The sequence below is a fragment of the Cydia splendana genome, chromosome 16 (genome assembly GCF_910591565.1).
Source record: "Cydia splendana chromosome 16, ilCydSple1.2, whole genome shotgun sequence".
Taxonomy (NCBI): Eukaryota; Metazoa; Arthropoda; class Insecta; order Lepidoptera; family Tortricidae; genus Cydia; species Cydia splendana.
The window spans coordinates 9,092,518-9,120,503 of record NC_085975.1 but is presented as its reverse complement, the minus strand read 5'-3'; the positions used below and the strand labels follow the sequence as shown (position 1 = coordinate 9,120,503).

Below are 27,986 nucleotides of genomic sequence, written 5' to 3'. Positions count from 1 at the left end.
TTCAGGTCATGGATGATGAATGGGATGATTCCTCGGCCGTTGTGAGTATTTTGACCTTGAACTTATTTTTGTCCAGTGCTGTTTTTTGTAGATCTTAAACAGGTATGAAATAAGAGGAAGATAAATAAATGTTGTATGATAGTGTAGCACCTTTGAGGGGTTTGACCGACGCAAAAGTCGCAAAACACTCGCTTGTTCAGAAGAATGGAATATTTGACTGATCAACATCCATTTATTCACTAAAAGGTCGTTAATAATTAGATTTTTTTTAAGGTATCCAAATTTTATGTTAAATTGAAACTGCGTGGATGAATTAACTTTTTATTTTGTCACTTGTTGCTATGATGCCTATGAACGGTCTCATAGTTGTCTCAGTGACACAACCGCCGGGTTCCAACTTGTACTTTAATCCTAACTTTGGCATCTTAATGATCTAATAACCACATTTTAGAAAATCCGAGCGCAGGTACACATAAGGACCTATAAAAATGACTTTCTGTTGCTAAATCTTTCTATTTCTTCCAGACGGCAGTACCACCTCCGGCAGCCAGGACTTACAACAACTATGACTCCAATGATGTGGATGAGGGTCACAGCTTATCTAAGGGAAGAGGATTTACATCCTTCCAGAATGATGAAGACAGTGGTAATTAACTTTAATTTATGCTGTTATCATTGAGGAATAACAATCTAGGCAAGTGGTTGGCAACCTTTTAGCAGCCAAGGGCCACATAGCAGTTAACGAAGTGGACGCGGAGCGCACTTTGTTAATATTTATGAATTTATCAGACATTTTCATTTGTCAATATTACATACAAAATAGCCAGGGAGGCTCGCGAGCCGCATTTGAGAGGTTCGCGGGCCGCTGGTCTAGGCTCATCGAAGTTGCAGAGAAAGCTCTGCAATCTACACCACTTTGTTGATCCAAAATCCTGTCATCTGGACATCACTAGATAAGTTTTGCTATAGGCAAATATGAAACAAAGAGGTCTGTCTCACATACTTTTTAAAACTATATTTCCATAGACAATGATTGGCCGGAAAACATTTACTTTCTTTTTAAATTTACTTATTAAAAAAATATTTTTACTTTAAAAACGTCGGCGTGACCTATTAGGACATGTACGTAAATCACATTTTATACAACATTTTCAATTCATACAAAGTTATTTTCCGGCCAATCATTGTCTATGCAAATATAGTTTAAAAAAAGAATAGGCTACCTCTTTCTTTCATACTTATCTATAGGGAGTATTACTGCAATGTTCTGCTGCCAGAGTGCAGCACTAATTTGTTTAGTAAACCATAGAGGGCATAGAGTAACTTATGCATACTAGTCCTTAAACAGTTTTTTAACAAGTTTTAACTGTGACATTGATGCACCAAGGTGGTTTGTTTACAGGTGGCCTACTGTGAAACGAAAAAATCGAAATTTCTTTATCTGCCTCTCTATCGATCGAATAAGCAAGAGTGATAGAGAGGCAGAAACCGAACTTTAGATTGTCGTGTTTCACGGTAAGCCATGTGATTGCCGTAGTGACGCATGATGTGTCATTGATGTTTGTTTACTGTATGTGCTAGTGGTGCCACCTATGCTGAGCTTTGCCTAATATTCCCTATTGCAAAACTTATCTAGTCACCTATGTATTGTGATCAACATCACTCATGCATGCTTCTCTAGTAAGTACATATTTTGTCTGATGATATTACATGGCTTTAAAAACTTTGTAAAACCCAAACTTAGCAAATTTGCATTCTCAGTAATAGGAAAAGACTATAAGTAACTGCTGGAATGCTCTATCAATAGGGTTGCACTAATAATCTCTCCTGAAAATTGTTACAGACTTCAAGACAAATGGGTTCGGCGACAGGCGTGGAAGGGGCGGGCGGGGAGGCCGCGGGGGACGCGGAGGCCGGGGCGGGCGCGGCGGCGGCGGCGGCTGGGAGTCCCGCGACCAAGACAATGAAGATAATAATGGCGGTATGTTCTCAATTTCAGGATACCTTCCATAAATTGCGATTGTCCAAATTCATCCATTTCTATCGCTTTTAAACAATATAATTTTCTTGGTTTTGACCAAGGCCTAATTGTAATTTATGTACACTGAGAGAAAAATCATCACCAGAAATTAATAAACAGTTCTGTACTGGGGGAAAAAATGAAGTTTTAGTAGTAATCATGGAAGTATCACTATTTCTGTAAAATTTATTTATTTCTACAAACAGCTCAGTAATACTAAATCTAATTTCAGCAAACAGACTTTAGTAAATGGAGCATTAAACAAAGTTCAGTATTTGTTACAATCCATTTTTATTACTACTAAAATTCTCCGATTTTTACTAGTAAAGTTTGTGATTTTTGGAAAAAAGCATCTGTGATTTCAAGTTATGATTTTAGTAAATGTCTCACTTACATAGTTTTGTAATATCTAAAAAACGAGTTCGCGGGAATAACATTACCCCATTTAAAATAACAATTCAGTTGTTACTATAGCGACATTACAAAGTTTACTGGTATTTAGTAGATAGACTTGTTGTGTTTATGTTCATTGTTGTACCAATCACTAAACGAGTTTTGTAATACCAACACAGCGAAACGAATGTTAGTGATTTTAGTAAAATTTACTACTTGCTACGTTCATTTGGTTAGAGTTAGTATTGTGTCGGATGTCGGGCGGGCGTGTCTCGTGTCTTCTTTGTTTAAAACATACTTTAGTTAAATAATAAATTTAGGATATATTGTGGGCCATGGACATATTAACCCGCGACCTACTGTGTAGTTGGTGTCTACAGGAATATACACTCGCGTGCAAAAGTATTGCATCACTTTGCATTTTTTCGTCTGCACCCAATATCTTTGTAATTCTATACCCGATTCTGAAAATTTAGGTATCAACTGAAAGCTTATAATGTAACGCATTAGAAAAATGGCAAATACAATGAAATTTCGAATCTGAAGACTACAAAAAAACAGAAAACTGAAAGTAGTCGCATAATGCTCTAAAAATAAATCTGAAAACTTAAGAATAAAAGTCATTCTTTTAATACAATATCGATTATTATTATTTAATTAATACTTGGTATTGCCACCCACAGCCTTCCTTTCACAAACCAAGTGGTTTTTCATAGACCTCATTATTTTTTTAATGTGATGATGAGGAATAGCGCCCCACTCCTCCAGCAACGCTCCCTTCAGCACCTCAACATTGACCAGGGCAGGATTCCGCTTCCAAACCCTACTTTTAGGTAGTCCCACACGTGTTCAATGGGGTTAAGGTCCGGGCTCATCGCTGGTCACAGTGGCGTGCACTTCATAAAGGCAAAAAGGCACTGCCTACCCTACTATAATTCCGATGTCTATCCTCTTAAACTACTTCATTTAATTTATACCTGATCGTACTATCAGTAATCGATATAACTTAAAACATTCTAAAAATTAATAAGCGCTCCATATACCGGTTAAGCTTTGTCATCAAGTCATCATCTATAATAATTCTACGCGACGAAGTTTACACCACGCGGCACTAGCGCCGCTACGTGCCTTGCACGGCAAAGACAGAAAACATTTCCGTCTAAATCTTTCTATGTGTGCCTCCCCGTGAATCGTCGTTACGCGGTTACAGTGTAGTGGGCCTTCCTATAAGTACGAGCACACAATTATACAAGTAACGTACACATTTAGACGCAATAGGCAGTGTCTTTCGTACCAAACATAAACGAATGACGCCCGAAAGTTTCCGAATAGTTCCGATGTTTACGTGACTATTTTAAAAAGTAGCATTTGCTATGGTAATTTAGTGCAAAAACGAGACTATTTTTTTATTCGTTTACAGTATTTGGTTAAGTTTATTTACATTTTTTATTCGGTCGCCATTGTTTGTTTGTTTTGGTGAGTTTATGAGATAACAGTTAACAGTTGCCGGAAATTATAAAGTGCGATTAGTGAAAAAATGGATAATTTTATCTGTGAAAGTTGTGGGTGTGGGTGTGGGTGTGTGTGTGTGCAAACTATTAAAAATGGTGCGTTTTCGAAGCTTTCGTTTAGCCAAAAAAAGAAGTAATTGAAAAGACTTGACAACAAAATGAAAACCATCACGCAATTTTTTTGGTGAGTTAGTAGCTCTCATTTTTTAAGGTTCCGTACCCAAAGGGTAAAACGGGACTCTATTACTAAGACTCTGCTGTCCTTCCGTCCGTCCGTCTGTCATCAGGCTGTATCTCACGAACCGTGATAACAACAAACACTAAAAACAGAATAAAATAAAGATTTAAGTGGGGCTCCCATACAACAAACGTGATTTTTGACCGAAGTTAAGCTACGTAGGGCGGGGTCAGTACTTGGATGGGTGACCGTTTTTTTTTTGCCTTTTTTTGCATTATGGTACGGAACCCTTCGTGCGCGAGTCCGACTCGCACTTGCCCGGTTTTCTGATATAATTTTGCCTACCCAGTCCCACATCTCTGTGCACGCTACTGGCTGGCCAGTCCATGGTGTCGATGCCCACTTCAAGAAGGTAGGCTGCGGTGGCCCTAGGGGTATGACACGGGACATTATCCTGCAGTAGGATGAACCTCTCATCAAAAATACCGGCATAAGGAACAACATGTTCCTCCAGGATATCAGTGACGTACTTGGCAGCGGTCAATCTACTGTCACGGCCCTCGCCAGGCACGAAAACCAGCTCTGTCCGCCCGTCGTAGGAAATGCCGCCCCAGAACATTACGGAACCACCGCCATTGGCGACCCTTTCGGAGAAGTAACATTGAACTAACTATTTTTCTAGCCTTCTGTAGACTCTTCCTTTTCGGTCACATCCATTCAAGCACATTCTGCGCTCTTTCAAGAAGAGAACTGGGGTTCATTGCTCAATGGTCCAGTCCTTGTGATTTTCAGAAAACTCTCTTTAGGCTGTACGGTGTCGCGCCAGCAATCTGGGCCCCGCTGCGGGCCTCCTGGGTATCAGGTTCGCTTTCTTAAGTCTTCTTCTTACTGTCCACTTACTGGCAGCCACTCCTCGTACCTCACGCAGACGCTGCTGGATGGCAATACTTGTCTGGTGTCGATCTCGGAGAGATGTTGTGACAAAGAAGCAGTCGTCCCTCTCTGATGTACACTTTCTGCGGCCGCTTCTTGGTCTTGAAGTAAAGGATCGAGTCCCCTGGAACCTCTGGTAAACTCTACAAATTGCAGATTGGCTTAAATTCAGCTCGGCAGCTACTGGACGTTGGCTACGCCCCGCTTGCAGGGGCTGGACGATTTGGCGGACTTCAGCTTCAGTGGTTTCCATTTTTCCAGGTCTTTTTCACGGGAAAATACGCGGAGATATGTAACGATCGACTTCTGATAAGTGACTGATAACAACCCCTTTCTGCCCCCCGTTTTATAGGGGTCAAGGGTAGCGCAACTCGTGCGCGTGATAACGTGAAACCGCTCAGAAATCGGGAAAATGCCGATAATTTGAAAAATACTGGGTCGGTTTCCATGTTTTTTTACTTTTCGTAAAGCTAAAACTTCAAGGAACATGATTACATTAAAATAATTTAGTGAAATTAACCAGTTTACAAATATATTGGGTGCGGACGAAAAAATGCAAAGCGATGCAATACTTTTGCACGCGAGTGTATTGTTCTGCAACTTCGAGCTAGCTGTTGTTATTCTAGTGATAATGACATCATAGGTAAATCTAAACTGTTTGCAATTCCAACCTCCCTAGCACAGGTGCGCCGCGAGAGCATGTTGCGCGCGTAATAAATACTATAGTCTCTTTCTGACTGTATGAATAAGAAAGGAATGGGTAGAATATCTCGACAGGCTTTTATAGTGCCTCTTTAGTACAGAGATATACTACCAAACGCTTTTTTATTCATACAGACAGAAATAGAGACGGGTAGCTACCACGCGCGCGACATGCTCTCGCGGCGCCCGTTTGCTAGGGGCGGAGGAATTGCAAACAGTTTAGTTTTTGCCTGTAACGTCATTATCTCTAGAATAACAACAGCTAGCTTGGAATCGCAGTACAGTTTAGTAAAACCTATGACGTCATCGTCTCCGACATTGCTAAAGCACGCTTAGAATTACAAAACGGTTAGTTTTCACCCATGACGTCATCACCTCCGATATTGCTAAAGCACCTCTCGGAATAACAAAACCAAATTTCTGAAATTACTCTAGCATACTTCAAATTACAAATATAGAAGTTGTATTTCCTACTAAATGGAAATTGCAAAAGTCAATTTGTTCCTATTATTTGACTCTCCTTGTCCCCGGATTAAGTTTTATTTTTGTAATTCTAAGTGTGTTTTTGTTAGTTTTTTTTCTCAGTGTACAATTTTACAAGTCTAAAATGGCGATACAAATTCAAAGGCCACTCATTGTGCTGGTTTACGCCTTTTTCTACCCTCTAGTGTAGTAAATAAAGGTAGTGGACCCCGCAGTAATTCCTCAGCCTGAAAAAACTTTACAGTATGATAAAGTATCAATAAATAAAAAGTATTGTATAAATTTCCAAAGAATAATAATAATAGAATTAAAGTAAATACCTAAAGTCTTAAATCCTTAATATCTTTTTACGGAAAAATGCTCCGTTCAAACTTTCTTCGCCAGACATATTCATGTAACTTATTGCAACAATATATGAAATATCAAAAAAATATCCCAGCAGAAATACCAGTATTAATAAAATAAAATTTTTTGGCGTGTCTTGGACCGGAAAATTGCTCAGTCTAATTTTTTCACTGGAATGCCATTTTATTGCCGTTTTATACCTACAAAATGAAAATCTAAAAAATTTCCACTCTCAGTTTTTAATAGTTCTATACATGATGATGTCCTCCCAGACGTATCCGTCGACGGCGACATCCTGACAAGTTTTTATTTATTTATTATGAGTATTACTTATTATTAAAAGGGGTTTACTTAACTATTGCGAGCATGGGCGCGAGCGTGACTTGCAAATGTCTAATAAGGTTCTTACGTTCCAAGCAGCAATATTGAAATATTTACTAATTTTGTTCAGTTTCTTTCGACCGCTGATATTGGTGACCAGTCGACCGCGGTTAGCCGGCTGGGATAAAAAGAGACGAGCTTTGTTTAGGCCACCTTTTCTAGGCCCTTCCCCGGATTGGGGAAAGCAGTGCGATCCCTAAATAGGGCTGCTTTGTCGTTAGGCGAGCTGCCGAACCGGTTCTCTCGTCTCACTTGAGTCCCGGAGCGACCATCACCGCCCAACCGCCTACGTGCAGAGAGCCAGCTAAAGATTAAACCCACCAGTTCAATCCCCACCACCAGTCTCCATCGCCGTAGGACATGCACTCATTATCCAGTAATTCTTGCCAGGAGTCATCAGCGCGTGAATATATTAAAGTGGGTAAGCATTTGCGCGCACACAGACCCACTCTCTCGTCCCCTAACCCAGATTGCCAGTGGAGCGGAGGTCCGCTACGACTAGATTGAGCTAGAGGATGCAGTAACTGGCCGCATGTCTCTATGAGTCCCTACATGCGCCCTTACAGGCACGTCACGGATGCCCTGCTGTAACGCCTGGGTCGCCGAATCATGTGCCATACTGGCGGTGATCGCCTTCCGAGCCGTAACAGACTTTGTGCACTGGATAGGGGGACTGACCCGTTGAACCGCATAGACACGGCCCCTTCACTGGGTTTAGCCCGCGGATCGACGCGGTTTACCGGGGTGTGGCCGCTGTGTGCATGACAACTGCTTGGAGCCACCAGTGAAGAGATTTATGGAGTATTTACAGCCCAGTCATGACAGTATCTACTTTCGTAGACCGATCACTGTCCTGACTGTTCCCACTGCGAAAAATCCCACATACACCCCAAATTCTATACATACATACATTTCGATACGCATTTTTTTTGGATTTTTTTACCCACTACGCCAAATTATATTCTAAGATCATATAAGAAGAAAAAAATGACAGAGCAATTTTCCCATGAAAATGAGCGTCAAAAAAAGGAAGTATCATAAAAAAATATTCTCATGTTTGACAAAACTTTTAGATTTTTTTCTAGTATCACATACTGATACAAATAACTTATTTTGTAAAATAATTTTGGACTGAGGAATTACTCGGTTCAATATATAATCAGATTTGTGTTTTTACCTAACTTAGGAGTTTTTTTTTTTGGATATTTATAATGTTAGTCTCGGCTCATACTATACAATAACCAAGCTAAATTTCATCGACTGAGAAATTAATGCATGGGTCTCCATACAACAACTTGCTTCATTTACTACCCTACTCTTCAAATGTGGATTTTAAGCTTCCGTAACTAATTCTTATAGAAATTGGAACAAAGTCGCCAGACCTAGTCTCTTCTAGGCTTGTGTCGGTCATGAACTAAGAACTGTTAAGAATGAAATCCCATAAAGGACCGAAAGGAATATAGTAGATTGTACAACAAGGGCATAAAGTGACCCATTTTTACCCGAGGCAATTTTTTGTACTAAAATAGTAGACGAGAGTAAAAATGGACATTTATTCCCTTGTTGTACACTCTGCTTTTCACTGATTGCGAGGAAAATATACAAAAAATCAAATACTTTTAGGTTATTTTAACGTATTTATTAAAGACTAAAGAAAATTGTTCTTGGGCCGATCGGGAGAGCGCCGGTCGGGGGCGCGCCGGCAGGGCTGGCAGTTTGTATGGCAGAATTTGGACTTTATTGCTAAGTCAATAAGGGTCGTAATAGATGATTTTACTTTATGCTCTTCTTAATCGGTCTTTAGGTCCTTTAGTTCAGTGGGATGGGTGAGCGCTTGACATGAGTGAAACAGAAAATAGACTGAACGAAATGGTTCACAATGACGCTGGCAAACACTCCTAAACCCGAAAAGTATGAAGAAAAATCAAATAGTTTTTCTATATTTTTTATTTTATTGTGTTTTTTGATGTTTAACCGTCATATAGTATCGTACAAGTTGAATCGTAATTCAGTTGCCAAAGATTTAGAAAAAAACTACTGTAAAATCGATTCATACATTCCTAGCTCTCAAAGACCGAACTGAACTAAAGGAACTAAAAGACTGAACTAGTTCGTTTGACCGATTGACCGAGAGCGGAGCGCTCTCTGTAGTGACCGAGCAGGCACAAGCCTAGTCTCTTCCGAATTAGATAGAAGGAGTCCCATGAATGAAAACTGGACTTGAAAGATCAGTCCAGCTGAAGCTTGAATTAGGTACCTTGAGATAATGATTGGGTTTCCTCAAGTAATATGTCCTTATTTTGGCCATGTAATTGAAGATAGTCTGATGAACTTCATTTGTTTTTTCAAAGTTAAATAGCTGAATATCTGTAACTGAATAAAACATAAACTCACTCAATAAGTAATACTTACTACTTGTATAAACATGTACACGATAAAAATTATACCCAGTGTAGGAAACAATAACGATGGGATTCATTCCGAAAGAAATCGTAAGTCGTAACAAAGAAATTTGAAACCCTCACTTCATATTTAGTAACCCACTTCATAATGTTTATGATAAGCTCAAGTGGGTTGAATTTGAAATCCTACACTAGTTATAGTTCGTTTTTTTTAGCATTAGAAAGAACTTCGCAGAAGTAAGCTTGTGGTTCCAAATCCGGCACTTTTAGCGGTAATAATTTGAAGTAAATTATATGTATTGACCATGCTACATTAGATACTTCAATAATTATTAACAATTAAATAGCCTGATAAAAACTGCACGCTTGCTTCTGTGGAGTTCTTTCTAATGTTAAAAAAACGAACTATAGTTAAAATTGATTATAATTTAAAGCTGCAGTTGTAGAGTAGGTCATACAAGTTTGATTAGACTGTTTCAATTTATTACTATTGTGATTTCGTTGTAATATTTTTTTGTTTTTGTATTCCTACCTTTTAGTGTTCTTGATATATTTTTCTCATATCCGGGTCTCCAATGTAAATAATTAACCTAAATAAGCCGAAGATACGGTCTATGTGTGATGCGTTTCACAAATACACAGTTATTACAAAAATTACATGTATATTTGTGCGGGCGTTCTACGTACGGGGCTCAGGCGGTATTAATCATAATAATCGTATACGGCAGGCGACGAGTACAACGACGGCGACCGAGACCGCGGGGAGCGCGGGCGAGGCCGGGGCCGCGGGCGCGGCGGGGGCGGGCGGGGCCGCGGCGGGTTCGGTGACCGCGGCGAGCGTGACGGCGGCGACGCGGCCGGCGACCAGGAGCCCGAGCTCGACGAGAACGGCGAGCCCAAGAAGCCGCCCGTCACCTACGTGCCGCCCGAGCCCACCGAGAACGAGGACGAGATCTTCGGCAGCGGCATCAGCTCCGGGATCAACTTTGACAAGTTCGACAACATCGCTGTCAAAGTGAGTTATTTTATTAAGTCCAAAAGTTGTCGCGGAATATATTTGTTGTTCACGACACTCGATAAGCCCCTTATTTTTTAGAACACTCAAGTTTTTAATGTATTTTTGGTATGATGGTATAGTTTAATTTTTAAGTTTTTTTTTTTTTACATAATTTGACTGGTTTCTTATAAGCCAGGTGCTTGAGGTAATAATGGAGCATTCCACGGGCTTTCCCGTACAAACGCATTTTATTTCCTATGTTGCGACTTTTCGGCATTTAAAGCGGGCGATTATTTTTCTGTGCATATTTTTGACCATTTATGTCACTCAGTCTGCGCCGCACAGTGTTTCGTCTAGAACAAGCTAGGTGGACAAAATTAATTTTTTGTGTTTTTGGGTAGTATTAGGGTATGTCTTTCCCATCACGGAACAATGGTGTTCCGGACCTTTGGGAGGCGTGCGCGGCCCTTTTGACACTTTAATGAAATGTAAGGGGTACACCGAGCGGATGCTGCCCTTACCCGTGTCATGGGACGCACGCAGAGGCAGCACCCGCCAGGGTGTAAGGGCTATTGAGAGTTGATGGTATCTAAAATGAACTAGGTTATTGGGTGAAAGCGATGGACTAAGTACTGAGCTATGGGATAAAAAACCGGACGCCTGCCTAATAAAACGGTATGCAATTTTATTTCCGGCAGACTGTGACTCCCTCACAAGATGGGCCCCCACTAAAAGCGACATCTAGGATGGCTCAAGGGCAACACCGGTGTGAGCGGCTCAGGGGTGTCGAGGGGTATGCGCCGCTTTCTACCCAGTGGCTGTTAACAGCCACTGTGCCAAGTCGCGTCTTATGCATATTTCACTTCCACCCCTGGAGCTTATAGCTCTAACGACTCCACTCTGGCCGGCCGGCTAAGGCAAGCCAGAGGCAGAGAATCCTGGGTTTTTATTAGAGATGCCCCGAATAGTGAATTTGGCCGAATACCGAATATTCGGCACCTCTCTCGGCCGAATACCGAATATTCGGCAAGACATGCGAACATTTTGTGTCACAATTATTATGAAAACTGTTCTCCAACAAAGCACAACGTTTGCTAAGATATATTTTTATGTTAAACAGAATTAATGAATGTTGTTAGAGTCAATCAAATCAGACCCATGATAAAAATAAATTATTTTGTAATCAACAAATGCTCAAAAACGTGCCTTCGTATTTAACTACTTTCCAAGAATACATTTTTAATATTAAATACACCTAGTTTTTGGTTATTTTTTTGTGTAATTTTTCTTTTTACGTAGGTGCAACAGATATTCGGTATTCGGCCGAATAGTAGGCAACATTCGGCGGAAACCGAATATTCGGCAAAGTGGCCGAATACCGAATAGTTGCCGAATATTCGTGGCATCTCTAGTTATTATTGATCATTAAATATAATGAACTTTATTAAAACAATTAAGATACCATGAATAAAAGTGAAAAAATCAAAATCAAATATATTTAAATTAATTATATATATTTTTTACAAATAATTTAATAACGCAATAATAAACAAAATTAATTATTAATAACCTAATAATTTGTTCGAACTCATGAATTATATCAGTAAAATAATTGTTTTCCTTGTTTTGCGTAAGTCTTTAGAAATTCTTCTGAAGGATATAACACGCATGTACCTGCAAATAATGATAAGATGGATATTTATGATGATCAGCCTTCATTTACCACTTTTTAGTCTGCTTGTAAATTTGTATTTGTTGATTTTGACTCAATATAATATGCCTCATAAACACTTAGCTGCCTAGAATTTACTGAAGTACCTACTGTTGTAAGAACAAGACTACGCTGGCTTTTGTGGACTTTCGCTAATATTTTTTATAATTTTTCATACAATCGGGATTTTGGCAGCAATTAAAACACTACGTTATTGTACCAGATCTTTAACTCAGCGCTTTTTCCTTTTGAAAGAGAAACTTTTGAAGTCTAATTTGGGTCTTCCTGCAGGATTAACATTTTCAGACGACGTTGATGGTCTAGTTTTGCACACTCGTAATTTCTATATTTTGGCTATCCAGACCACTTTTATACTTTCCACAAATTGCTTCTTTAATCTTGACGCACTATTCCACTTGGTATTCAGTGATGAATAACTAGTTAAAATATTTTTCAAACGTCTCTCAGACTCTTCCGTGAAATCTCGTAATAGTAGCGGAGCCCAAGAGGGGATTTTTGTGTTAACTCGAGCGCGTCAGATTAAAATATGAGTGATATCTTGGTACCACGTGTGGTCTACCTTTACCCCTTTTAGCCATCTATGTTGAGCCCTTGGTTGGTGGGGTGTTCAACAAATACTTAAGCAGATGCTATAATTGTGCTATTACTAAATCTAATAATTATTTGCACGCATTTCCTTAATCTGACGGTTACAATGTAAAAATTAGGCGTCAAACTTGTGTTCGTCAGATTAAGAAAATGCCTACAAATAAGTGTTATATTAAGTTTCAGAAAATATAGTATTAACGTGGACAAAAACGACCAAACCCACAAACTGCTTAATGATTTTTTAACCCTCCACCAACCTTCCGAAATTAAAAAAAATTGTAGACGCTTTCTGGCTCGCTGAAAAAAAAAACTTTATATAACTTTTTTTCTTCTTATCATCTAATATTTCGATTCCAATAGGTCTGTACGACGCTCGAGTAACTACACATTTAGCATCGTCGGCTCCCCAACTATAATTCATATTTTGCCAATCCTCCTCCTCCTTGAATCGTATTTTTCATAGCTGAGGGTCGTGACCTCTATAAATGACTTTTCGAACGATTGCTTTCCACGTGTTTCGGTCTTCGGCAGAGTGAATGGCCTCGTGAACTTTCTTGCCGGAGTTGTCACTGATTTGATCAGTCCATCGCATAGGACTTCTTCCTCTTCGATATCCCTCTTTTTTTCCTGTCACCAGCATTTTCTCCAGTGTCGTGCCTTCTGGCTATGTGACCGAAGAAGTCAAAGATTCTGCGTAGACAGATTGTCGATAGTCTCAGGGTGTTTCCCACTTCGCGTAGGATAGACACATTCGTACGGCGAGCTGTCCAAGGAACGCGTAACATTCTCCTCCAGCACCACATTTCGAATGCGTCAATCCGTACGCGGTCAGCTTTTTTGAGGGTCCAAATTTCAGCCCCATAGAGGAAGATTGAGAACACCAGTGTCCTCACCAGCCTAACCTTTGTCTTCAAAGAGATTGCCCTATTTGACCAGATCTTAGTCAGCCTTGTCATCGCGCCTTTCGCCATCCCAATTCGCTTCCGTACATCTAGTTCGCATGATCCATTGCTGCATATGGTGGAGCCCAGGTATATAAAGTTGTCCACGTATTGGAGGTTGAGTGTCCCGTCGAACTCTAGCAACTTGCCGCGGTCAACCACCATTACTTTGGTCTTTGATTTGTTGATGGAGAGAGCAAGTTCCTCGCTTACTCTTTCCATGCGTTCCAGTAGCAAACCCATTTCCGCTTCATCGGCTGCAACAAGGGTGGTGTCGTCGGCGTAGCGCAAATTAGTGATTTTAACACCACCGATAGAGACTCCGCCCTCCCAGTTTTCAAGAGTGCGTCGCATGATGTATTCCCCGTAGGCGTTGAAGAGAATGGGGGACAGAATACATCCTTGTCGCACTCCTTTTCCGAACTTAATTACACACACAAATTATTAACACGATAATCATACGACAATACTAATTTGATTGATGTCATGTATGGCATACGTCACTCGTATGGGCATAGACAAAGATCGAGGTTGGCGGCACTTTTTATTTTACTTCGTGTAATAAAACGCCGCAATAACTGTATACCAACATGACAAACATATACATTTGGTATGTCTGTAGCCCCACATCAAATAATTTTGTCTGTACCACCACCGAAACGAAACTAACCGAGAGTTGCCGGAAATAGCCGATCATCGTAAAATGAAGATTGTTATGAAAATTTCTTTTCCTTATTGTAAATTAAATACGCATCGAAAGCGATAGTTTTTATGTTCTAGTTTTATTCTCATATGTAGATAATAGATTTAAACAGTTTTTTCTTATCATACGTGCGTTGTATTCGAGATACGTGTCAAAAACTTTTTTAGAAATTTGTAAGGCGCCATCTCTCTTCTTCGCTCGTTTTTTATCCCGTTCTGGTTTTTCAATTTTATATATATAATACTTTCCACAATATAATGTTTTACTTGTAAGAGATGTTCTTGAACGCATCACAGAATTGAAACTAATTTAATTGTGCAATTGCACTTTATTAGCTGACTTCGGCGCCCTATAACTCATAACATTAGAAAATTAAATATAATTTATTAATGGGTTTGGGTGTTTAGAAAGTTATTTATCTAATCTAATTACTCATTAGTGGAATTTGATAATGAATTTTGTCCACCTAGCTTGTTCTAGCCGGAACACTGCGCCGTGCGCTTGATGTGTATGCGCGCATGCAACGGACGGTAGGCGCTCTCTCTGCCTGTTACGTGTTTTAAAAATGTCGACTGTTAATTTAGTGAAGTGCATTAACTGCAATTTAGTTGTGAACGAGACACTGTGTTTTATCCAAAATAAACACATGATTATGGAAACCGTCAGTTTAGTGAAAATCTGCTCTTCAGCTTTCAGTGTAGAAGACATCGAGAAGGCTAAATCTTTGCTTTTTCACTATATTTCGACAGACCTGCGCAACATAAAACGGAAGGCCAAGAGCAAGGAGGGGAAAAGTAGCAAGGATTTGTTTGACATCATCAATGTTTTCAAAGTAACGCACAGTGAAAAGTTACCCGTGTTCGTGGCCTGTGACCTAAACAAGCTTCCTCCAATAACATGGGATCACCTGGACGTATCAAGACTTCTTAAGGACATCACGGTTCTTAAACATGACTTGGAAAGCATAAAGGATACGTATGCTACCAAAATACTCGTACAGCAGATGAAACAAGAGTTATTGTGTAACAGAAACGACACCGTGGTAAACGATAGTCACCATGATCAGCGCGCAGCCAATACTGCGCTTTCTGCATCTGCAGCGCATGTGCAGTCGAATAACGATGCGGATCATGCTACTGTCGCGAGTCACTTAGGTCGAGAATCCAGCGGGGAGCTGCCGAGTCGAGTCGAGCCGAGTAGGGAATCATCGGTAAACAACGTTTCTCAGGTGCAGGATAAGTCTTTTGCAGATGTAGTTCAAGCCCCGCGGGAGTGGAAGCGAGAGGAAACGAACTCTGAGTGGGTTACTGTGCAGAACAAGCGTTACAAGAACCGGTTTATTGGCGATAAGGGAACGACAACAATAAACACTAATTGCAAGTTTAGAGCAGCTGAGTCGAGGATTCACTTGTTTATAAACAACGTCGACAGCAATACCTTACTGGAGGATATTGTTGAATACATAGGGGAAAAAACGAACATAAAAGTCACACTTTTAAAAGTAGCTATGAAGCAAGATAAGGAGTATGATGCAGGGACGGCGGCTCCATACAACTCGATTCCCACCGGTTTGCCTAAAATTTATTGCTACACACAGGTACCTATCGAACTTATAAATCATCATGAAAATTAAAAATATATCCATAATGAAAACATTACGTATCACCTTGGAATTGATAACACGATTTAACGCGCGAAGTGAAGTTTACTTGTAGCCTAAAGGTGGGATCAGACGGTTCAATCGAATGAATGTTCACTTGAGTGAATGATTCATTTTTCTTTCATTGCATGTTCACACGGTTGCTGGTGCTAAGATTATTCACTTTTTATTTTCTCTCACTATGGCGTCGAATGAAGTTGTGCGTCTTGGATAAATTTTTATTTGTGATCATTTATTAAAGATGTTAACAATGTTAACATGCAAAAAGCAAAGAAAACGTCGACGGTGGTGGGTGCAAGCTTCGAATACATTGGGGAAACTAGTCATTGCAGATCCTTAATTGTATCGTAATCATTTGCGGATGAATTTAGGTAATTTTGAAGAACTTCTACAATTAGTTGCAAGTATATGTACCTAGCCGAATAAATCTCCAAATTTTACTGCGATACGTTGCAACTGGCGATTGTTTTGGAACTCTGGAATATCTTAACGAGTACCTACAAATACCATATCCTGCTTTTTCCAAGAAATCTAGCATACTACCCACAGGATTCAAGAAAAATCTCTCAGTGTCCATGATTGACTGTGCTAGTGATCGGCTCGCAGCAATTAAAGTACAAGTTTGTGATCGTTCGTTAGTTTTTGGTGTTTTTGGTTTACATGCCCGTTAACCATGCTGATAACTTGAGCGATTTTACAGAGTGCCTGAGTGAAGTATGTGCTATCGTGTAAAGCGTCGAGATATCCTCAGTTTATATTCTAGGGCATTTCAATGCCCATTCCGATAGTTTATTTGGTAGGGAACTATTAAAGTTTTGTGAGGACCAGTTTTGGATATGCGCGGATTAAGTTTAAGTTGGGTGTAACATCCGATACCTTTACGTTCGTGAGTGACGCACACGGTTGCACGCGCTGGCTCGACCATTGTTTGGTTACCGAGGCAGCGATGCAATCAGTTGCAAATGTAAAGGTACATTACGGGTCTAACTGGTCTGATCATTTAGCCTTGGAAATTTGCTGTGATATTAATTACCTGCAAATCTTCAGAAAATTCGCGTTTGTACGGGACAAACGGTAGACAATTTCAAGGAATGCTCCTAAAACGGGTTAACTCGCGTATTTTTGTATCTTTAGGTATTTAAATAAAAGTAAACAAGATCTACCCTCAAATGGCTTATTAAGCCAGTTGAGGGTAGATGAAAACATTACATGATCAATTAAAGTAATAGGTTAGTCAGGTCGTTCAGTGACTGATCCAGGCGGTTTTGTATTTGGTCGGTTAACCAATAAATGTTATAACTACCCGAAAAATTTATAGTTTGTTTGTTTACTTTTATTTAAATACCTAAAGATACAGACTATAGTCATTCCCGCGACATGTTTCGGAGAGCCTAAAGGCGGGATTCCACCAGTGTGCGGCACAAGCATATTCAGTACAAAAATGCTTGTGCCGCAAACTGGTGGAATCCGGCCTTAACAGTGCATAAGTAGTGTTCACTGGCCAGATTCACATTTGAAAGCCGGGTGCTTTCAAATGTTGCATTGTGTTACAATATTTTTTTAATGTTTTCAGGTAAGTGGTGAAAATCCACCACGAAACATTGACAGTTTTGAAACTGCCAACTTCAGAAAGTACGTCTTGGACAACATTCTCAAGTCCGGCTATAAAAAGCCTACGCCCATTCAGAAGCACGCCATACCCATCATTATGGGTGGCCGAGATTTGATGGGCTGCGCACAGACCGGATCTGGAAAAACAGTAAGTTAAAATTGGGATTTAGGAAATATTACAAAGTTTGTCTCTTTAAAACAAGCAAATACCAATTACGCTTACTTGACGTGAGAGAAAATTTAAGCCTTCTTCTTGAGACGTATGTTTGCCATTATGAACATCTTTTCCTATTTTTCAGGCTGCCTTCCTTCTCCCTATTATAAATACGCTGCTTCAAGACACCCGTGAGTTAGTAGTTGGACCTAGCGGTTGTGCTGAACCACAGGTAAACTTAAATAAACGAATACAGAATTAAAAAAATAATTTAATCTAACTTAATGTAATAATAACCTTTACCTTGTCAATGCCTTCCGGAGCCTTAAGCTAGAATAATCAAAGTACCTAATTGTAATAAGTGGTGAACGGTGTTGGTCACACATACTGTATATAGTGTTAAAAATACTTTATATTTAAGCCTTTCTTGTAGTGACTGTTTGTTTACCTAAATTAATAAATAAAAAAGTTAGAGACTACGTATATTATATTGAGTATTAACTTATTTTTCCAGGTTGTGATAATGTCGCCTACTCGTGAATTGACATTACAAATTTTTAATGAGGCTAGAAAGTTTTCGCATGGTTCAGTCTTAAAAATAGCCGTCGCTTATGGAGGAGTAGCTGTGAGACATCAAGGAGACAATATTTCTGTAAGTTATATAATTTAGTTATAATATCCTAGCTTAAGTCAGGGGTCGGCAAATTGCGGCTCTTCAAGTCACTCAAGAAATGAACACTTGAGAGTTATTAAAGTGAGACCATTGAAAACAACATTAGCGGCTCTTTGAGATTCCTAAAACTGGTGATTTTTACTGCTATTTATTGGCTGGTTAGAATGATTGATAATGAAGCTAACATGTTGCATACCTATGTATGTAAATGGAATAAGTAGCTAACTTCATGTTTTGGAAATAGTAATTCTCTGGTAAAACCACGCTACTCTTCTTGGGTCAGAGGTGTAGAACCCGCGTAGCTTAACCTTTTGGACGCCAATTACCGATATATCCGCACCGCAGGTCCACCGCCAAAGACCGATTAATCGGCCACAGACCACAGAGCAACATAGACCTACGTGCATATGCATATAGTTCAATTTGACACTTCGGTGACGTGGCGTCCGAGTGACAGCTTTTGTGTTTGATACGGCGTCGAAAAGATTAATTTGCCATTCATAAGCGCATTGTAATATGCCTACTTGAAAAATAAACTATATTTATCTTATTGGCGACTGAAAAATAAAACTTACTGACATTTTTTACAGAGAGGATGTCACATTCTCGTCGCGACACCGGGACGTCTGCACGATTTCGTTGATCGTAATCGCGTGTCGTTCGGCAGCATCCGGTTCGTGGTGCTGGACGAGGCCGATCGCATGCTGGACATGGGCTTCATGCCCAGCGTCGAGAAGATGATGGATCATCCCACTATGGTTCCGATGGTAAGTGAATAATTAGTAAAGCCTGACCAGGAATATATGATCACGCGCCATGTTGCGGAATTTCTCTGGAACTATTTTTTTCATACTATGTATACTGAACTGTTACCCTGAATAACAGCGCCCTCTTGACAATAATCATATATTACTGGTCAGGCTTCAAGCACTTGTACTACAGCAAAAAAAATCAGATTAATATCTACCAAAATTTTTTTTCCATATAATAAATCTCAAAGCCTAAATTCTACATCCCCATCTCGAATAAGTTATTTTTTTAGTCCCTAATCCCATCTTTTCACATTCCAAAGTCAGATATCTGAGTTTAATGTGCTTAGTAGGGCTTCCAAATACCGGGCTTCTTTCAATACCGGTATTAATACCGAAACTGTCTTCAACAATAACGGGATCCCGGTATTGACTATAAATGGCTTAAAAAAATTGAGTTTTTTTTTAAAGGCTTACTTTTACATCAGATATGTATGTCCTTAGCTTAGGATATTAAACAATAATCGCCATCTGCAATAATTATGTGAACCCTTCCAGGTTGGCAATCATTTTATCCGCCTTGTTGACTTCACAAGTCACATTTTTAGTTCAATCTAATAATCAGCCAATAAATATTCTTTGGCACCAAAAATTACAATGAATTTCTTTCTACTTTTTGATAAAATTTTAATAACTAATTAGGATTGTTCATTTTTATTAGACCCCCATTTTTATTTTATTTTCTGAAAATATAGGTTAATTTAAGATACCAATTTGAATGATTTATTAATTCACGGCTCGGTTGAATATTTATAATTTATTGAAAATATGAGATACGACTTCTCGTAAATTACATGTAGTGGCTGATTTGATAAAGCACAAGCAATAACAAACATTAAAAAAATAGTTGTAATTGTCAATTGATTGTAATGTCACCTGTCTACAATGTCAGTGTCACGCGTTTTTATAAATAATATCGTCTGGAAAACTCGTTTATTTTGAATCCCTAAATCAATAATTTCAAAATACCTACGCTATAAATTTGTGAAAGCTGATTCCAGAAATCTGCCTAAGTTATATAATATAACTTAGTTTCATTGGAGTATGTATCCATATAGCATCCAACTCCAACCATAACTTGGCTGAAATCAGGGGAGCAAAAATACAAATGTAAGTTACATCATATATTTTTTAACTGATTCGATTCGTAAGATGATTGGATTCATAAAATCGTTATAAGCGTCCATTGCTAAGGTAGCTTAGCACCCAGTGGGTTCTACCGGCTTGTCACCATTGTTTGGATATTGTACTATATTAGGTACATGCCAATTTTGCTAATTATATCCTATAATTTCAGGTCATCATGTGATTCCTATTTAGATACGGCTGTGGGATACGTAATGTACGAAGGAGATTGATTTTGTTAAGGCACTTGGGCCCTGAACAAAGTTGAGCATTTTGTATCGAAACGAACGTCATATTAATCGTCATAATACTTTACGACAGTAAATAATGCCTGGGAACAGAGTAAATAACAAACCATACACTTCTCTTCTGGTTCGTCAACAAGAAGCCATCATTGTCAGCTGCTCGTGCAGAACATGATGAACATACATATATGTATAGTTACTTTTTTTTGGGAAACATATATACATATATTTCCTAAATTAATAAAAAAGTAGGTAAACAAAAACATGTTTTATTATTCACAACTATTAACTTAAGTCTTGTCCACCATGATATCAGCAGCTTGAACTGCAACATGTACCTGGAAATTAGAAATTATATCTTTTTAAAGCAGTTTCAGGCTGAATTTTGAGTATGACTATGTATTCTTGTATAGTGTTTCTTTCTAGTAGGCACCATCTCTGTTTAACGGTTTGCCTTTATATACTCTGGCTACATTACCACAGAAAACACATAGGTCCCCGCGACCCTACCTACAAAGTGAGCTTTTAAATAATTGTAGTAAAATAATATTAATTTTATACTTACATCGACGTGATCCTCACAGCAATACTGTGTGTAAGTAGGTAGGTATTCCAAGTTCAATTCACGGCACCATGTTTCACGTCGTAGGTCTTCGCGGATTCGAACAATTATTTTTGTGAATCATTCCCACACGTAGGAACAAGGTCTTTGATATATTAAGCAACGAAAACTACTGTTTAGGTATCAATTATAAATCAAATCATAACAAACCAGCGCAGCGGTTTAACTGAAAAATTTCATTATGACAATGATAACTTTGACAATTACGTGAGTGACGGATTGATTTACTATGGTCCGATAACTTTTATTATGCGATGACTTTACATTCAGCCAACGAGAAAGGTCAAACTAAGGTCATAAGGATATTTGTTGAAATATCTTCAATCCTCAATTATTATATCGCAGCAAATGTCGGAAACTGTTTGAAAACCTTATATCTCGAAATGGTTTTCGAAATAGAACATTTAAAAAAAAATGAACAATCCTAATTATATTAAGGGGCTACCCGACATTTTTCTAAAAAAAAAAAACAATTTTTTCGTATCTAGTTTGCAGTGAAGAATCTTACAATTACATGTACGAAATCTAAATACTTGGGTTCGTCTTTGACGTCTCGAGAAACGTGTCCAGGATTTTCATTTTAAACTAATTAACACAAAAGTTATGGCCAGAAAACCAGTTTTTAGCCTAAAATTGTTCAACTTTGATGCCAAATATCTCGAAGGCAATGAACTTTGAAGTAAATATAGGATACTAAACTGCAAAACGTAATTCAAGACCAAAAAAAGTAAGACAATGTTGCCACTGCAATAATTTGTTTGTTAAATAGTAAATAATTTATTTATTAGTAATTTTACTTCGGCGATTTAAAAAAGTACTTTTATATATTTATTGTTGCATAAATACAAGACGCGCTAGTAAAAAGTGGCAACATTTTCTTACTTTTTTTGGTCTTGAATTACGTTTTGCAGTATATATTGCTGGAAGCTGTTGTTGTTAATATAATAAGCTACAAAAAACATTAGAAAACTAAGGGATTCAGATCGAAGGTCATTCGCGTGGGGTAGCCCCTTAATATATCCTCCTCAGAATTCATCACCAAATATTTATCTAACGCATATGCACAGATCTTGTTTGAATTAAATGATCTTCTTTAATTAAATTGGCAAGTCATCTTCTTGATACAACCGAATTTGACCATTTTAATAGATTTTAAACGTTATAATTAATAAAAGCACATTTTCCTTGTTTTTGAAAATACCGGGATCCCGGTATTTCATTAAAAAATACCGGTATTGAAAAATCTGTTTAAACAGACGGGATCCCGGTATTGGAAGCCCTAGTGCTTAGTTAAAATAAATTGCTATCCATCGTCTGTTACTGTGTCGTGTGTTACGTGTGTCTGTGTGTCGTGTGCTATCTCACAACACGCAACCGTCGTATTTGTATCATAGAGATAAAATTAATTCATTATATTTCATTCTGGGTGGTCGAGTTGTGCTGTGCTACCCAAGCAAAATATGTATACAAACAAACATCCATATTCAGACATATTTGGATAGTATTTGGTTACACTTCATCCACACGTCATAAGTGTCATAACACATTTGTCAGCATAAGGGCTCATTTAGACTAGGGGCTATTCATAAATTACGTCATTTCAAATTAGGGGGGGCGGGGGTCTGGACATCGGATGACGGTAGCATGAAGTAGGAGGAAATGGGGTCATTTGAAGCATGATTTTTGGATGATTATAGGGGGGGGGGGGGGGTTAAAAAATCGTCAAAAATCGATGACGTAATTTATGGACAGCCCCCTACATGCTAACTCACATGCGAGTTTAGTTACATTGCGTGAGGTAACATCCAATTCAGCCGACTGATTAAATACCGCAATGAAACTCGCACCGTCTAAATGTAACACAGATTTTATTGTTTTTGGAATAAATATTTTGTACTTATTTTGCAGGGCGAACGTCAAACGCTTATGTTCTCCGCGACCTTCCCAGAGGACATCCAAAATTTGGCTATGAAGTTTTTAAACAACTATTTATTCGTGGCCGTCGGCATAGTCGGTGGTGCAAGCGCAGACGTCGAACAAATATTTCACCAGGTCACAAAGTATGAAAAGCAGAACACTTTAAAGAAACTGATTGAAGAGAACGGTAATCAATTATATTATATCAAATTATACTGAATGAATTAGAGTCCCTAGTTTTGCTTAAGCGCTTTAACCTTTTGAAGGCTTTACGTCATAAACAAAAACGTCACTGACCCGCCAAGGTCCCGGCCGCAAGCGAACTAATGTACTTGAAAGTGTGAGGGTTACTTTGACAGCATCCTCCATAACACTTATAGTTGTCCCAGGTACTGTGTGCACGACTAGTTCCGACGCCTTTAGGTGTTCTTGGCGTTCACAAGGTTAATCATTGCGACCGCACTCGCAACCATTGTGTTTGTGAGGAAATCCAACATTTATTAACTAATTTGTCTAGTTTAATTTATCTATAGCTGGTGAGCCTCATTTTGCGTTTATTGTTGTGACCTCTATAAGGTTGAGGTTCGGTTGCACCAAATGTTTGTCATCGTTAAATTGTTGGCTATATTTTATACTAGTGGCTCTGTGAGCTGTAGACCTCGCGAGCAGAGCTTGAAATAACATGGTGCTAAGAGCTTTAAATACACCGTGTTTTTTTTGATTTCCGTTAATTTCAAGGGTGCATTCCTGAGCTTAAATCAAGTAACTTTCTCAAAGACACCGATGTTCTAATTAAGTCCATTTCGGAGATAATCCATAATTTATTTTTTTACTATAAGGCCTCTACAAGCGTGTACACTTGCCTTAGGGCCGGCTTACATATTGATTAGTGTTTAGAATGAGTTCATACATTTGCTACTAAACTTAAGTACAATCTCGGTCGATTGATGTACGAAATGACATTGATATGTCACAGATTTCAATTGTTTGGTTGAGTTAAATGTAATGCCCGTGTTACAACAACGCTATATGCTACATTTAATTACTTTTTAAACAAAAAAAAAAACAAAAAAGAAAACAAAAAAATTTTTTTTTTTTTTAAATTAACTATGCCATTTAGTTCTTATAATCGTACTTAACTATACCCCGAAGTTAACGGAATTCAATAAAAACACGGTGTATAGTAAATTAAAGAAAAACAATACGAAATTTATGTGTAAAAAAATACAAAAAGTTATAATATCCCAGGATACAATTACTGGGGATCGAACCCAGACCCTCTGCAAACAAACAGAAAAAGCGAACGTTTACAAACTGAGCCAAATAGTTCTTAGATGGGTTGACGAAATTTAGCTACTCCTTCTCAAATTAAAATTAGTTAAAATTAAATATCTAAATACCGCCTAAACCAGCGATAATTTTTTCCTGCATTTTTTGCTATTAACTCTGTAAACATGTTTCAAAAAGAAAAAAGTCTTATGATATCGATACGACTATTTGTTTAGGCGCCAGGTATCACGACTCCGCCATTTTTAAAAATTTCCAAAAACCGGATTGACAAAAAAATTTTATTTAGTCATAAAATTCGGTCACAAAATTTCACGAGAATCGGTTAAGAATTGCGACCTGTAGAGGAGAACATCCGGACATACGAAAGCAAAATGCCCGAGTCAAAACGTAGACCTTCGCTTCGCTTCGGTCAATAATTTTAATTTTGAACACGACTTAAGGCCAGTTGCACCAACCACACTTAACAGACTGATCAACATCACTCAACAGAGTACTTTTTTTTTGTAGCTTATATTGTGTCCCATTGCTCGGCAAAGGCCTCCCCTGTCTGTCCAGTTGCCACAGAATGAGTCCAGGTCGTTTCACCATCTCATTTTTGGTCTGCCTCGGGTGATCTGTGGTGCCCATTCGGTCGCTATTTTGGCCCATCTGTCCAGGTGCATTCAACAACAGAGTACTATGAAAATAAAAATTCTATCAAATTGTTCGTAATGGATTAGTAAAGTATATTGTGAACGTTTAGACAAGAAGCGCATCCTGGTGTTCGTGGAGACGAAGCGCAACGCGGACTTCATCGCGTCGCTGCTGTCGGAGCAGCAGATGCTGACGTCGTCCATCCACGGCGACCGCATGCAGCGCGAGCGCGAGCTGGCGCTGCACAACTTCAAGACCGGCGCGCACTGCATCCTCGTCGCCACCGCCGTGGCCGCGCGCGGCTTAGGTAACAACCACCTTACCAACACTATCACTACTATTTAATCTATCTTCTGTAGGTACTTGATGTCTAAGTTTGACAAACAGTCAGTTAATACTGTCAACAATGATACGGAATCTCTTTTACATAATTGATTGTTTTTTTTGTACGTACTTTTTTACAAGGAATGGGGCCAAGGCTTTTAGGGGACTAACTTTCAAAGTCCTTCAGTAAATAAGAATAAGTAGGAAGGAATACCATGACACTAGACTAGCCGTCATTATTATGTCCAATCTTAATATCATTATAAACTAATTATGTATATGCAATAAAGAAAAAACCAAATAAATAAAAAGGAACATTTTCACAGATATCAAGAACGTCGACATCGTCGTAAATTATGATCTGCCCAAGAGCATAGACGAGTACGTCCACAGAATCGGGCGCACGGGCCGCGTTGGAAACCGTGGCAAAGCTGTTTCCTTTTTTGATGCAGACCAAGTAAGCCACCTTTTTTCTTACATTTTAATGAAAAAGTTTGTCATGGCTGGTTGTTTTAGGGGCCATTATTTACGTGAGGTGAGGGGATTTTGAGGATTTTTCAGACATGTTTTACTTTAAATTAATCTGATTCTCTCAAAAAAATTTTTTGCCAATAAAAATTTACGTGATATTTGCCAAAACGCCCTCTCCCCCTGGACGCCCTGGAATCGATGCCCCCTTAGGCCCACGTTTTGTACTTGGATATTTACATATATAACAAATTTCAGGATGCAGGGTTAGTCGCGGATTTGGCAAAAATACTACGGCAAGCCGACCAGCCCATTCCGGACTTCCTGCAGGGCGGAGGCACCGCCACGTATCGGGGCAACAAATATGGCGGTAGCGACGTCCGAGTAAGTAGTCTACCAATATATTACCATGGATGTCTCATCTGGGGACACGGGAGTGTCCCGGCCAAGACGTACATCTGCTATTTTATTAGTATTAATTACCATGACCATGCAACTAGTATGAATTTACTAAGATAGCCTCAAGTCTTTTACAACATAAACAGTAAATAATTCAATAATATATTGTTTTTTATAATTCAATAATACAGTGAAACCTGGTTAATTGGCACCTGGATAAATGGAAAACCTCAATAATTGCAACCAAAAGTCCAGTCCCGGTCCCTTGAGACCAAAAGGCCTCTATAATTGAAATTTTGGAACCTCTATAATTGCAATTTAGATTTTAGGGCTTTTCGTAATTTTGCCTCTGTAATTGACCACGTCGCAACTAAGACCTCTATAATTGACACTGTGCTAAAAAAATCCGTTATTTTTGCTCTCCTTTTTACCTCTATTATTGAAACGAGTCTTACTTATTACCTCTGTAATTGAAATAATGTAGTTGTAGACAGCAGAAACAATATTTTAATAGCAATGATCATTTTATTTATATCTTCATCCAGAATTCAATTTATTTATTGGGTATCTATCACAGCCTGTAGTAGGTGAAATATTTTTGATTAAATCAAAAACAAAGTATGCTTTTTACATTCCAATAAAACTTTCTTCTACAATTCAAGGGATTTTTTTAAACCCAAATGATTAATAAGAAAATAAAGTAGTAATTAATGTAGTGTAAAAGTGCAAGTATAGACAGAAGCTATATATAGACCAGAAACCCAGAACGTAAGCGTGTAAATCTACTTTCAATGGTTATTTGCACCTCCATAAAAGAAATTTGTCAGAACGCAACCTCTATTAATGAAAACCTCTATAATTGACACAACGATTTTTTGAACCTCGTTAATTGACACGACCTGCTTAAATGAAAAACCTGGTTAATTGACAAAAAATGGCCGGTCCCTTGAGATTGCAATTATCCAGGTTCCACTGTATATTGTTTTTTAGTTAAACTTAGCTACTACATAGATATTTACTTACTTAAATAAACAACATTTTATACCCTTCGAAGTTTGAGAATCGCTCAATCGACACTGCATTTATTTTCGATTACAGAACTTTAACAACGCGAGTGCTGCTGTGTCGCAAGGCGAAGAACCCGAGGAAGAATGGTAAATACAAGTTATTAAGAGTGTTAGATATAAAAGTTCAAGACTTCTTGAAATTCGCCCATGTGATGGAACAAGTGAATTCTTTGATTTGTTGGTGCTGGTGACGCTGTGAAAGTTTTAAGTGACTACAAGAATAAAGATATACCTGCACCAAATCTCTAACCTGGTTAGGAGTTGGTTGTACAAATAACACTAATACATATGTATAAGAAAGTTTAGCCCAGCGGTCAGCAACCTGCGGCCCGTGAACCTGTCACTTGCGGCCCGCGAGCCTCCCAGGCTATTTTGTATGTAATATTGACAAACGATAATGTCTGATAAAGTCATAAATATTAACAAAGTACGATCCGCGTCAACTTCGTTAACTACTATGTGGCCCTTGGCTGCTAAAAGGTTGCCGACCGCTGGTTTAGCCCATAGATTTATACTGTCATGACTACAAGACTGCAACTTATATTGACAAGTATTTTAGATATAAGCGCCTAATTTTAAGAACTAATAACTCCTGCATCAATAGAACATACTTAAAACATTTCCTATTCACATTTGTAATATCACATGGATTATTATTTTGTTGTGTTTTAGTGTTAAGG

At 38.6% G+C, this 27,986-nt stretch overlaps 1 protein-coding gene across 1 annotated transcript; it reads left to right on the top strand.

The window, feature by feature from the left end:
• The first annotated feature begins 5 nt into the window (after positions 1-5).
• LOC134798222 (ATP-dependent RNA helicase vasa) lies at positions 6-27,984 on the top strand. Its single transcript, XM_063770589.1, has 14 exons — positions 6-41; positions 526-646; positions 1,844-1,981; positions 10,077-10,363; positions 17,543-17,728; positions 17,880-17,966; positions 18,249-18,386; positions 18,998-19,174; positions 23,117-23,312; positions 25,158-25,355; positions 25,699-25,829; positions 26,099-26,224; positions 27,338-27,619; positions 27,814-27,984. Exons 1-13 carry the CDS (start codon positions 9-11, stop codon positions 27,395-27,397), a joined length of 1,878 nt encoding a protein of 625 aa, XP_063626659.1. The 5' UTR covers positions 6-8; the 3' UTR covers positions 27,398-27,619; positions 27,814-27,984.
• Positions 27,985-27,986: the final 2 nt, after the last annotated feature.